Raw genomic sequence first — 15,065 nt, forward strand, 5'->3', positions numbered from 1 at the left:
CACAACAGTTACACATTAAAACATGAAAAATGAAAAAAAATTGTAATGAACACGACCCCATACCATAAAAAGGAACAAAAGTACAAACGATGTCTCACTTCCCATCAGAAACACTATATTGCAAAAAGCAAGAGAAAGACATCTTTAAAATGATGAACATTAAGAGAAACTGTCAACTCAGAGTTTTATACACACTAAGACTATCACTCAAAACTGAGGGCAATAAAGACATTTTAAGGTAAAAAAAAAATAAGACATTTCAAAAGAAGTTCTTCTGAAATAAATGATAGCAAGTAAGAGCCCAAATATGTAGAGATAAGTGAAAAAACTTAGAAATAGTGGCTAAATGGTTAAATACCAGAACCTTTTTTTCCCTCTCTATAAAAGACAATTGAAAGTTTAAATTAAAAAAAAAATATTACATTTTACTGTGGAATTCTGAAATTATAATTACCATGATCACACTAGTGTAAAGGATAGAATGGTATAAATGAAACCATATTGTTACAAGTATATATCTCTTTAAAAATGTGAAATGGGGGAAGAGTAGGGTCCCCAAGTCACCTGTCCCCACCAAATTACATAGATAACCTTCAAATCACCCTGAAAATCTACGAATTCGGCCTGAGATTTAAAGAGAGACCAGCTGGAATGCTACAGTGAGAAGAGTTCCCGCTTCTATCAAGGTAGGAAGACGGGGAAAAAGAAATAAAGAAACAAAAGGCATCCAAGGGGGAGGGGCCCCGCGCGAGGAGCCGGGCTAAGGCCAGGGCGAGTGTCCCCAGGACAGGAGAGCCCCGTCCCAGAGAAGCAGGAGCTGCACCAATCTTCCCGGTGGAAAGGGGCCCACAGGAAGTTAGAGCAGGACCCAGGAGGGCAGGGATGCCCTCGGGCTCCCGGGGACACTAACAGACACCTGCGCCCCAGGAGAGTACGCCGAGCTCCCTAAGGGCTGCAGCGCGCACGGCGGGACCTGGAGCAGCTCGGAGGGGCTCGGGCGGCGGCTCCGCGGAGGGGGCTGCGGGGCGGGAGCGCGAAGCCAACAGGGCAGGCCCCGGAGCACAGGGCACCGGGACACAGCCCAGGATCCGGCCTCCCCCGGGACAGGCAGAGGCCGGGAGGGCCCAGGACACCAAGGACGCTCCTGCCCCAGCTGAGCAGATCAGCGGCCCGCCCGGGAGCCCCCAGGCCCTGCAGACAGAGAGCTCTGGAGCTACTGCGGGAGCTGACTCCAGGGCTACAGAGCTGGCCCAGCCACTGCGGTTGTTCCTCCTGGGGCCTCACGGGGTAAACAACCCCCACTGAGCCCTGCATCAGGCAGGGGCAGAGCAGCTCCCCCAAGTGCTAACACCTGAAAACCAGCACAACGGGCCCCTCCCCCAGAAGACCAGCTAGACGGACCAGTTCCAGGGGAAGTCAAGGGACTTAAAATATACGGAATCAGAAGATACTCCCCCGTGTTTATTTGTTTTTTTTTTTTCTTTTTGATTTCTGTTTGCTTCCCTCACCCTTTTCTTTTTGCTTTCTTTCTTTTTCTTTCTCCTTTTTTTCTTTTTTTCTTTTTCTATTTTCTTTCCTTCTTTCTGTCCTCTCTTTTTCTCCTTTTCCCAATACAACTTGTTTTTGGCCACTCTGCACTGAGCAAAATGACTAGAAGGAAAACCTCACCTCAAAAGAAAGAATCAGAAACAGCCCTCTCTCCCACAGAGTTACAAAATCTGGATTACAATTCAATGTCAGAAAGCCAATTCAGAAGCACTATTATAAAGCTTCTGGTGGCTCTAGAAAAAAGCATAAAGGACTCACGAGACTTCATGACTGCAGAATTTAGATCCAATCAGGCAGAAATTAAAAATCAATTGAATGAGATGCAATCCAAACTAGAAATCCTAACGATGAGGGTTAACGAGGTGGAAGAACGAGTGAGTGACATAGAAGACAAGTTGATGGCAAAGAGGGAAACTGAGGAAAAAAGAGACAAACAATTAAAAGAACATGAAGATAGATTAAGGGAAATAAATGACAGCCTGAGGAAGAAAAACCTACATTTAATTGGGGTTCCCGAGGGCGCCAAAAGGGACAAAGTGCTAGAATACGTATTTGAACAAATCATAGCTGAAAACTTTCCTAATCTTGGAAGGGAAACAGGCATTCAGATCCAGGAAATAGAGAGACCCCCCCTTAAAATCAATAAAAACCGTTCAACACCTCGACATTTGTTAAGCTTGCAAATTCCAAAGATAAAGAGAAGATCCTTTAAGCCGCAAGAGACAAGAGATCTCTGACTTTTATGGGGAGGAGTATTAGGTTACCCTAATACTAATACAGCAGACCTCTCCACAGAGACCTGGCAGGCCAGAAAGGGCTGGCAGGATATATTCAGGGTCCTAAATGAGAAAAACATACAACCAAGAATACTTTATCCAGCAAGGCTCTCATTCAGAATGGAAGGAGAGATAAAGAGCTTCCAAGACAGGCAGGAACTGAAAGAATATGTGACCTCCAAACCAGCTCTGCAAGAAATTTTAAGGGGGACTCTTAAAATTCCCCTTTAAGAAAAAGTCCAGTGGAACAATCCACAAAAACAAGGACTGAATAGATATCATGATGACACTAAACTCATATCTTTCAAAAGTAACTCTGAACGTGGGGGCTTAAGGACCCCATCAAAAGGTGCAGGGTTTCAGAATGGATAAAAAAGCAGGACCCATCTATTTGCTGTCTACAAGAGACTCATTTTAGACAGAAGGACACGTACAGCCTGAAAATAAAAGGTTGGAGAACCATTGACCATTCAAATGGTCCTCAAAAGAAAGCAGGGGTAGCCATCCTTATATCAGATAAACTAAAATTTACCCCGAAGACTGTAGGTAGAATCTACTTAACGGATCTATCCAACAAGAGGACTTAACAATCCTCAATATATATGCTCCAAATGTGGGAGCTGCCAAATATATCAACCAATTAATAACCAAAGTTAAGGCATACTTAGATCATAATACACTTATATTTGGTGACTTCAATCTAGCGCTTTCTACACTCGATAGGTCTTCTAAACACAACATCTCCAAAGCAACGAAAGCTTTAAATGATACACTGGACCACATGGATTTCACAGATATTACAGAACTTTACATCCAAACTCAACTGAATACACAGTCTTCTCAAGTGCATATGGAACTTTCTCCAGAATAGACCACATACTGGGTCACAAATCGGGTCTGAACCGATACCAAAAGATTGGGATCATCCCCTGCATATTCTCAGACCATAATGCCTTGAAATTAGAACTAAATCACAACAAGAAGTTTGGAAGGACTTCAAACATGTGGAGGTTAAGGACCATCCTGCTAAAAGATGAAAGGGTTAACCAGGAAATTAAGGAAGAATTAAAAAGATTCATCGAAACTAATGAGAATGAAGATACAACCCTTCAAAATCTTTGGGATGCAGCAAAAGCAGTCCTGAGGGGGAAATACATCGCAATACAAGCATCCATTCAAAAACTGGAAAGAACTCAAATACAAAAGCTAACCTTACACATAAAGGAGCTAGAGCAAAAACAGCAAATAGATCCTACACCCAGCAGAAGAAGAGAGTTAATAAAGATTCAAGCAGAACTCAACGAAATCGAGACCAGAAGAACTGTGGAACAGATCAACAAAACCAGGAGTTGGTTCTTTGAAAGAATTAATAATATAGATAAACCATTAGCCAGCCTTATTAAACAGAAGAGAGAGGAGCCTCAAGTTAATAAAATCATGAATGAGAAAGGAGAGATCACTACCAACACCAAGGAAATACAAACGATTTTAAAAACATATTATGAACAGCTCTACGCCAATAAATTAGGCAATCTAGAAGAAATGGACGCATTTCTGGAAAGCCACAAACTACCAAAACTGGAACAGGAAGAAATAGAAAACCTGAACAGGCCAATAACCAGGGAGGAAATTGAAGCAGTCATCAAAAACCTCCCAAGACACAAGAGTCCAGGGCCAGATGGCTTCCCAAGGGAATTCTATCAAACGTTTAAAGAAGAAACCATACCTATTCTACTAAAGCTGTTTGGAAAGACAGAAAGAGATGGAGTACTTCCAAATTCGTTCAATGAGGCCAGCATCACCTTAATTCCAAAACCAGACAAAGACCCCACCAAAAAGGAGAATTACAGACCAATATCCCTGATGAACATGGTTGCAAAAATTCTCAACAAGATACTAGCCAATAGGATCCAACAGTACATTAAGAAAATTATTCATCATGACCATGTAGGATTTATTCCTGGGACACAAGGCTGGTTCAACATTTGTAAAACAATCAGTGTGATTCATCATATCAGCAAGAGAAAAACCAAGAACCATATGATCCTCTCATTAGATGCAGAGAACAGCATCCATTCCTGATCAAAACTCTTCAGAGAGTAGGGATAGAGGGAACATTCCTCAACATCTTAAAAGCCATCTACGAAAAGCCCACAGCAAATATCATTATCAATGGGGAAGCACTGGGAGCCTTTCCCCTAAGATCAGGAACAAGACAGGGATGTCCACTCTCACCACTGCTATTCAACATAGTACTGGAAGTCCTAGCCTCAGCAATCAGACAACAAAAAGACATTAAAGGCATTCAAATTGCAAAGAAGAAGTCAAACTCTCCTTCTTCGCCGATGACATGATACTCTACATAGAAAACCCAAAAGCCTCCACCCCAAGATTGCTAGAACTCATACAGCAATTTGGTAGTGTGGCAGGATACAAAATCAATGCCCAAAAGTCAGTGGCATTTCTATACACTAACAATGAGACTGAAGAAAGAGAAATTAAGGAGTCAATCCCATTTACAATTGCACCCAAAAGCATAAGATACCTAGGAATAAACCTAACCAAAGAGGTGAAGGATCTATACCCTAAAAACTATAGAACACTTCTGAAAGAAATTGAGGAAGACACAAAGAGATGGAAAAATATTCCATGCTCATGGATTGGCAGAATTAATATTGTGAAAATGTCAATGTTACCCAGGGCAATTTACATGTTTAATGCAATCCCTATCAAAATACCATGGACTTACTTCAGAGAGTTAGACCAAATTATTGTAAGATTTGTGTGGAATCAGAAAAGACCCCGAATAGCCAGGGGAATTTTAAAAAAGAAAACCATAACTGGGGGCATCACAATGCCAGATTTCAGGTTGTACTACAAAGCTGTGGTCATCAAGACAGTGTGGTACTGGCACAAAAACAGACACATAGATCAATGGAACAGAATAGAGAACCCAGAAGTGGACCCTGAACTTTATGGTCAACTAATATTTGATAAAGGAGGAAAGACTCTCCATTGGAAGAAAGACAGTCTCTTCAATAAATGGTGCTGGGAAAATTGGACATCCATATGCAGAAGAATAAAACTAGAGCACTCTCTTGCACCATACACAAAGATAAACTCAAATTGGATGAAAGATCTAAATGTGAGACAAGATTCCATCAAAATCCTAGAGGAGAACACAGGCAACACCCTCTTTGAACTCAGCCACAGTAACTTCTTGCAAGATACATCCAGGAAGGCAAAAGGAACAAAAGCAAAAATGAACTATTGGGACTTCATCAAGATAAGAAGCTTTTGTACAGCAAAGGATACAGTCAACAAAACTAAAAGACAACCTACAGAATGAGAGAAGATATTGGCAAATGACATATCAGATAAAGGGCTAGTTTCCAAGATCTATAAAGAACTTATTAAACTCAACACCAAAGAAACAAACAATCCAATCATGGGCAAAAGACATGAAGAGAAATCTCACAGAGGAAGACATAGACATGGCCAACACGCACATGGGAAAATGCTCTGCATCACTTGCCATCAGGGAAATACAAATCCAAACCACAATGAGATACCACCTCACACCAGTGAGAATGGGGACAATTAACAAGGCAGGAAACAACAAATGTTGGAGAGGATGCGGAGTAAAGGGAACCCTCTTACACTGTTGGTGGGAATGTGAACTGGTGCAGCCACTCTGGAAAACTGTGTGGAGGTTCCTCAACGAGTTAAAAATAGACCTGCCCTACGACCCAGCAATTGCACTGTTGGGGATTTACCCCAACGATACAGATGCAATGAAATGCTGGGACACCTGCACCCCGATGTTTATAGCAGCAATGTCCACAGTAGCCAAACTGTGGAAGGAGCCTCGGTGTCCATCGAAAGATGAATGGTTAAAGAAGATGTGGTTTATGTATACAATGGAATATTACTCAGCCATTAGAAATGACAAATACCCACCATTTGCTTCAACATGGATGGTACTGGAGGGTATTATGCTGAGTGAAATGAGTCAATCGGAGAAGGATAAACATTATATGTTCTCATTCATTTGGGGAATACAAATAATATTGAAAGGTAATGTAAGCGAAAGGAGAAGAAATGTGTGGGAAATATCAGAAAGGAAACAGAACATAAAGACTCCTAACTCTGGGAAATGAACTAGGGGTGGTGGAAGGGGAGGAGGGCGGGACGGTGGTGGGAGTGAATGGGTGATGGGCACTGAGGGGGCACTTGACGGGATGAGCACTGGGTGTTATTCTGTATGTTGGCAAATTGAACACCAATAAAAAAATTATTATTAAAAAAATGTGAAATCGTATAATATTAAACTACATAGAATGTGATAAATTAAGAATACATATTATAATCTCTATACTAGCCACATGAACAGAAATACAAAGAGATATGGTAAAAGTCAAAATAGGAAATCAAGTGAAATATGAAAAATATTCACTTAACCAAAGAGAGACCAAAAAAGAACAGAGAGGAAAAGGGACATACATAAATCCAATTTAACCTGAACCAACTATTATAAATAGTTGAACCCAACTATTGAAAAATTCATCAGGAAGATATAATAATTATAAATGTGTGTGCACTGGGGTGCCTGGGTGGCTCAGTGGTTAAACGTCTGCCTTTAGCTTGGGGCGTGATCCTGGGGTTCAGGGATCCAGTTACACATTGGGCTCCCTGCATGGAGCCTGCTTCTCCCTCTGCCTATGTCTCTGCCTCTCTCTCTCTCTGTGTCTGTCATTAATATATAAATAAAATCTTTAAAACATTTTTTAAATAAATATGTCTGTACCTAATAACAGAGATTTTTAAAAAAAGCAAAAACTGACAGAAATAAAGATAAATAAGCATCTGGGAATGCTTATTGAGAATAAGCATCTCTCTGAAAAATTAAAGAACAAAGAGAAATATATCAATAAGGATAGATACACCTTACTTAGATCCTGAAACTAAGTGATTAGTCCCTAATTGATCAGCATTTTATTATTTTTTTGAAAATAACATTGCATTTTAAAAAGAAAATGATATGAATTGTGTTTGTAAATTACATCGTGACTTCATTGTGTATCATATACAGACAAAATGTTTGGAGTATAACTTTGGCAAAGGTAAGACCTTGTTATAGATATTTTTTTATTATAAGAAATATTTTGAAATTTTGCTTTATTTTTCTCATCAGTTTTTCTTTACACAAAGTTTATAAAACAGTACTGGCTATAACTTTTGCTAACTTTTGTATTCAACATTACCATCTGATGCTTTGCCTTTACACATATTTTATATGAAATTAGCTTTCAAGAGTTATAGTTCAATTACTGGAGATGTGATAGGTAGATAGACAGATGGATAGATAGATAGATAAATAAATAAATGCTTACCTTAAAGACTAGTTCTCCTACCAAGCCATTCCATGTTCCATCTTCTTGTGGGCTTCCATACTTGTGATCCGGTGCAACATAAATTTCATAGTTAAAACCCAGGTAGTTAGATAAGGCATCCAAAACATCAATGGAGAAGCCCTGGTATTTCTTCGGCTTACCCAAGACATTTTCAGAGACCATTACAAAAGGTTCTTCCTACATGGAAATAAGAGAAATCCTTGATGTCAATCTATAGTGCTCCCTAAAAGCAAAAATTAATTCTTCAAAGAGTTTTGCTTAGAAACAGCCTAAAAATTGCTTTTGAACTTGAGAGAATTAATTTAGAAATATAACTTATGTGTTATTAATGTGTCATCATATTGAACAATGTTTAATCACTGAATTTCTTTTCACCTCTCATTTAATTACTACTGTATAAAAAATTAGATGAAAATGACTATAAACCTTTAGGGGCCATGAATTCATTTTTCTTGCCTCTCTTGGACCATTCTATAATCCATTAATAATAAAATTATATTTAAGAAGCCATAAATTTATTGTATCTAAGGCATTTATTATCTATATATGTCAAAATATGTAAAATAGTATTTTAACAGATATACTCTACATAAACTCTCTGAAAAGTACAAAAAAAATCTAAGAACATATAATTTAGCTAAAATTTATAACATTTCCTGGAAGTTATTTGATAAGTAATTTTGAAGTGTGGATATAAACACACATTTCATTGTAAAAATAGCTTCTCTGCCATTGCTATGAGAAATTCACTTAAGTTTTTAGTAAACTGTGTAATTTAGTAAATTTAGCAAATTGGTTTCTGCTTCCACCTCTTTTATCACTTTGTGTTTTTGTTCTCTTAGAGTTAACAAATTGGCTCCTTTCACTTTTTAGAGCACCTGATGTTAAGAAAGCTCAATCGGTTTTAACATGCTAGCAGACTCAAGAAAATTAGATAATCTATTCTTTAATTTCCTAAACTTGTTCAGAAACCTTTTGGAACAGTAATATTTACAGATAACCGTATATAACAGGAAACCGTATATAACAGTATATAAACCTTTTGGAATAGTAATATTGCAGATAACTATATATATTATCTATATAACTATAGTTATATAGATAACTATAATATATATATCTCCCTTCAGGCAGGTTAAAATCTATTCTGAATTTAAGCCAGAAAATACAAAGATTTTATCCTTGGATCATTTTTCCTTAGGGACTCACATATGAAACTTCACTGAGGTATAAAATAATACTTTCCGTTATAGGAGTATTGGATACCATAACATTCATTTTTTTCCCTAAAAATTACCATGAGATAAATTTTTGAATTGTCCAGAGCCAAGAGGGCTTCATTTTGCTTCAGTAATGCCTTCTCCTAATTAAAATACAATAACTAATTATTTTGTATCCCTTTTCATTTTGGACACCAGAAAATCAGTTCTAAGTTTGATGCTCATCTACAACTATGCTGATAGTGTGTTATTTGTATTATTTTTTAAGTCTTGGTTTTGTAAACTACTGATGCTTTCTCTTTTTAAAAATTTGGTCTGGTCAACTGTTTATATCTTAGAGTAAAGTAAATCAGTAAATAAATAGTAAAGGAGGTTGACTGCTATCTATTACCCAGTAGCTGTTCTCTTCCTCACTAATATATATATATATATGCACATATATATTATATATACATACATATATATGTATAATAGAGAGATATATATTATATTCTATATATATCCTATATATTCTATATTCTACATTATATATATTCTATATATTCTCTCTATATTCTATATATAGTAGAGAGAGATGCATATGTATATCATATATATCAATCTATCTATATATTTTTATATTAGCACCTGAGAATAAAGACAATCCATAGTCTCCCTTTAGGCCAGGTGAGACCATGTGACTAATACTGGCCAATGCAGTGTAAGCAGGTACTTTGTACAACTGTTTTTGCATCTTTCCTCCTTCTTTCCAGCTAGAATGAACATATAATAGCTGAGGCTCTAGTAACTGTGTTAAAGCACAAAGAGTAGAGAAACAAGACAGAAGGAATCCATGCCCTTGACATGTGAAATGCCATACTAGACTGTAACTCTCTAGGATTCTGGAATATAAGAAAAAAAAGAAATTTCAATCTTTTTTTTGTTGTCAGGCTCCTGATTGTTTTCCCATTACAGTAGTATCTGATGATGATGAACACTGATAGATTGATAGATCAGTAGAAGAGAGGTTGTGAGAATGAATAAAAGTTTCTAGCAATACTGATGTGTTTAATCTAAATGATATCAAATGAGAGAAAAGCAAAGATTCAGTCAATTCCTTAATATTATGTGTAAAAGACATAACATCTTGATGACTCTAAATATATATTTTTAAATGTATAATAATCTTTCAGATAATTGGCAGAATTTGTTACTGTCCATTCAGTTTTATGGACAAAATATACACCTAACCAGTCTGCTTTGATATGAAATATTGCAGTTTCCTTTTTTTATAATAAATTTATTTTTTATTGGTGTTCAATTTGCCAACATACAGAATAACACCCAGTGCTCATCCCGTCAAGTGCCCCCGCTCAGTGCCCATCACCCATTCACCCCCACCACCCTCCCGCCCTCCTCCCCTTCCACCACCCCTAGTTCGTTTCCCAGAGTTAGGAGTCTTTATGTTCTGTTTCCTTTCTGATATTTCCCACACATTTCTTCTCCCTTCCCTTATATTCCCTTTCACTATTATTTATATTCCCTAAATGAATGAGAACATATAATGTTTATCCTTCTCCGATTGACTTACTTCACTCAGCATAATACCCTCCAGTTCCATCCACGTTGAAGCAAATGGTGGGTATTTGTCATTTCTAATGGCTGAGTAATATTCCATTGTATACATAAACCACATCTTCTTTATCCATTCATCTTTCGATGGACACCGAGGCTCCTTCCACAGTTTGGCTACTGTGGCCATTGCTGCTAAAAACATTGGGGTGCAGGTGTCCCGGCGTTTCACTGCATCTGAATCTTTGGGGTAAATCCCTAACAGTGCAATTGCTGGGTCATAGGGCAGGTCTATTCTTAACTCGTTGAGGAACCTCCACACAGTTTTCCAGAGTGGCTGCACCAGTTCACATTCCCACCAACAGTGTAAGAGGGTTCCCTTTACTCTGCATCCTCTCCAACATTTGTTGTTTCCTGCCTTGTTAATTGTCCCCATTCTCACTGGTGTGAGGTGGTATCTCATTGTGGTTTGGATTTGTATTTCCCTGATGGCAAGTGATGCAGAGCATTTTCCCATGTGCGTGTTGGCCATGTCTATGTCTTTCTCTGTGAGATTTCTCTTCATGTCTTTTGCCCATTTCATGATTGGATTGTTTGTTTCTTTGGTGTTGAGTTTAATAAGTTCTTTATAGATCTTGGAAACTAGCCCTTTATCTGATATGTCATTTGCCAATATCTTCTCCCATTCTGTAGGTTGTCTTTTAGTTTTGTTGACTGTATCCTTTGCTGTGCAAAAGGTTCTTATCTTGATGAAGTCCCAATAGTTCATTTTTGCTTTTGTTCCTTTTGCCTTCCTGGATGTATCTTGCAAGAAGTTACTGTGGCTGAGTTCAAAAAGGGTATTGCCTGTGTTCGTTCTCCTCTAGGATTTTGATGGAATCTTGTCTCACATTTAGATCTTTCATCCAATTTGAGTTTATCTTTGTGTATGGTGCAAGAGAGTGCTCTAGTTTTATTCTTCTGCATGCGGATGTCCAATTTTCCCAGCACCATTTATTGAAGAGACTGTCTTTCTTCCAATGGAGAGTCTTTCCTCCTTTATCAAATATTAGTTGACCATAAAGTTCAGGGTCCACTTCTGGGTTCTCTATTCTGTTCCATTGATCTATGTGTCTGTTTTTGTGCCAGTGCCATACTGTCTTGACCACAGGTTTGTAGTACAACCTGGCATTGTGATGCCCCCAGCTATGGTTTTCTTTTTTAAAATTCCCCTGGCTATTCGGGGTTTTTTCTGATTCCACACAAATCTTAAAATAATTTGGTCTAACTCTCTGAAGTAAGTCCATGGTATTTTGATAGGGATTGCATTAAACGTGTAAATTGCCCTGGGTAGCATTGATATTTTCACAATATTAATGCTGCCAATCCATGAGCATGGAATATTTTTCCATCTCTTTGTGTCTTCCTCAATTTCTTTCAGAAGTGTTCTATAGTTTTTAGGGTATAGATCCTTCACCTCTTTGCTTAGGTTTATTCCTAGGTATCTTATGCTTTTGGGTGCAATTGTAAATGGGATTGACTCCTTAATTTCTCTTTCTTCAGTCTCATTGTTAGTGTATATTGCCATTTTCTTTAACTTTTACTCTCATCTAATTAGAACCATTGTTTAATATGCTAAACTATATTTACCTAATTTATATCAAAATTATTTTTAATTCCAATATTATAAGTAAATCCCCGGGCAAATGGATCCTTTTCAGAGGTTTGTCCTCAAAATCTGGTCCTAGAGAAATCAGCTAGAATTGACTAAAAGTATAGAGTAAAAATGGCTACACAAAAGTTCTTTTATAGAGGATTTATGAATTATTAATGAACATGCTTTTTAAGTTTTACGACTGAAATAAACTTTTATTACATCCTATCACTTCTCTTCTGGATAGATGTTTTTAGTCTTTTTCTTTAAGCTGTTTCACAGATTCGAATCATTATTTGTAAATCTTATCCCAGACCAGTTGTGCTGTATGAGGACAATAATCCAATATACTAGACAGATAAACATTGCAAGAGAAATTAGATTGAAGGTCTAAGATCTATAATAGAAAAGATACTTTCTCTTTCCCTTCTCTATGGCAATACTGAGTTTGGTTGAATCACTTTTATCTATGCACCTATTTCCAAAATTTATTTATTCATTGACTTATCTATTAATATGAATTGAGCAGCTACAGCATCAAGTTACCACACTCAATATAGTGAGTGTAGCAATCACTGTACTTGATATTGTAGAAAGTCACGGGCATCACTTTCAAAATAATCATAACATAGTTTGGAAAAAGCCACATAGTCAAAAAATACAATACAAAACAAAAGCAAGATGCACCATACCCATTACACATAAAACACCAGAGAAACACAATGGAAACTATAAAAAGAAAAGAAAAGAAAGTAATCATTTTGAGGGCTACCGGCTTTGTACTATTTTAACAGGTAAGAAAAATTAGGAAAAAAAGTCTCAACTCAAGATCACACAGTAAGTTATAGAACAAAAGTCCTCATAAATGATTTTACTTCAACTTTATCTCTTTGGACCTCAAATTTTTGAACCGTTTGATTAAAATATAGGTCTCCATAATTCATCTAAATTTTAATGCAACTTAAAGTGGTGTAAGACTGGAAAAGATTCCAGATGCCTTACAGAAAAAAAAAAATTCCATAGTACTCTCTGAAAGAGGTATCTGCATTTTAGGTCTTACATTATTCCTTCAAGCAATTGAATACAATGCTTAAAACAAGAGTCAAAGATATCATGTAGAAGGAAATTCTATTTCATATATATATACTCAGATACTGAAATTTTCAGATGCATTCTATAAAAATTATGTTACTATGCTTAAAGAAATATAGGACCAGTTGATAGGAAATCACATGAAGTATCATTACACAATTTGAAAAGAACTAAATAGAAATGTAAGAATTTAGCAAAGAGAATGTCCAAAATCAAGAATTTAATGACTGAGTTTATCAGCAGATTAGTAACAGATGAAGAGAGAATTAGTGACCTGTAATAGTTCAGAATTAATACCTTTGGGCAAAGGAATAAACAACTAGAAAATCCCAAAGCAAGAGGAAAGAGATTAGAAGCAGAGAGAGAGGTAGTCTTTTAATCTCAAATAGTGCTAATGTTATGAAGAAACAAGAGTTGTCATTCACTATTGCTGGATGTTTAAATTGGTTCAGTACTTTAGAAAAACATCTTGACATATCTAGCAGAGAATGGAGATATTTATAGGCAAATTCGTTTTGCCTGTTTTTGAATGTTACATAAATATTTATCTAGCATGAAGATATGAATAGCAATGTTACAACAATTTCAATCCTTGGGTATGAACACTTAGAGAATCTTGGGCACCAAAATATATACTTGAGAATGTTTTAGCAGCATTGTTTGTAATGGCTCCAATGTGGAAATAATAAAAATCCAAATCCCCATCGATGTGGAAAAGACAAATATATTGTGGTATATGGTTGAAATGTAATACTAAATAGCTTAAAATTTAAGAAACTAGAGCGATAGCAATAACACAAATGGACTTTTGACAAATAATTTATTTAAATTCAACTTGCCAACATGTAGTGTAACACCCGGTTATACTCATCTCAGCATGTGCCTTAGTGCCCAGCACCCAGTCATCCCATCTCCCACCCACCTCTCCTTCCTCCAACTCTTTGTTTGTTTCCCAGAGTTAGGAATCTCATGGTTTGTCTTCTTCTCTAACACAAATGGACTTTTAAAAGAGCAATGTTGGGGGCAGCCTGGTTGGCTCAGCGGTTTAGTGCTGCCTTCAGCCCAGGGCATGATCCTGGAGATCTGGGATCAAGTCCCATGTCAGGCTCCCTGCATGGAGCCTGCTTCTCCCTCTGCCTGTGTCTCTGCCTCTCTCTTTCTATGTTTCTCATGAATAAATAAATAAAATCTTAAAAAAACAGAACAATGTTGAATGAAAAAAGTAATACTTGAAGAAAACTGATTCCATTTTTGTAACATTCATAAGCAGGTGGAGTTAACTGTGCAGTTAAGGATTGTCACCCAGGTGAAGATACTTTAGAGAAAATGAAAAAAGTAATCACCTCTGGGTGGTTAGCTCTAAGATGCTAGGGAGGATATGATCAGAAAGATGCACAAGGAGAACTGGTTCCTATGGTAATAACAGCAATCTATTTTTTTGTTCTGGACAGTGGTTGTCTGGTTGTTGCTTTATTTTTCATTATTTAATGGTGTGAGCTTTTTTTTGTATGGGTGTTATGTTGCAATGTAAACAAAAATAAAGAAAAAGTATGTTAAGTGAGACCAGATAAAGAAGGACATTGAATCCATATTAAGGGTTTTTTTTTTTTTTTGCCTTTTATTTGTCAGAGAGCTGGAGCTTTGTGGAAGGGAAACAGCATAATCAGAAAGTAATTTTGAGAACAGAGTATAGAATGAATTGTGGCAGAAGCAAGGTCTAGGGGGCCTTTGCAACAATGCAGATGAATGACAGGAGATTATAGCCTGTGCCTATTTAACATGTATTTCCAAAGTGTATACAGGTGGCTTTGAGTCCTCTATTATACAGATG

At 37.1% G+C, this 15,065-nt stretch overlaps 1 protein-coding gene across 1 annotated transcript in view; it reads right to left on the reverse strand.

The window, feature by feature from the left end:
- GRID2 (glutamate ionotropic receptor delta type subunit 2) overlaps positions 1-15,065 on the reverse strand; it is a 1,428,782-nt gene that overhangs the window by 301,140 nt on the left and 1,112,577 nt on the right. The window contains exon 10 of the mRNA XM_055313240.1: positions 7,718-7,915. Within this exon, the coding sequence (XP_055169215.1) occupies positions 7,718-7,915 (198 nt within the window). The remainder of the gene's footprint in view (positions 1-7,717; positions 7,916-15,065) is intronic.

The sequence above is a fragment of the Nyctereutes procyonoides genome, unplaced genomic scaffold, assembly GCF_905146905.1.
Source record: "Nyctereutes procyonoides isolate TBG_1078 unplaced genomic scaffold, NYPRO_anot_genome, whole genome shotgun sequence".
Taxonomy (NCBI): domain Eukaryota; kingdom Metazoa; phylum Chordata; class Mammalia; order Carnivora; family Canidae; genus Nyctereutes; species Nyctereutes procyonoides.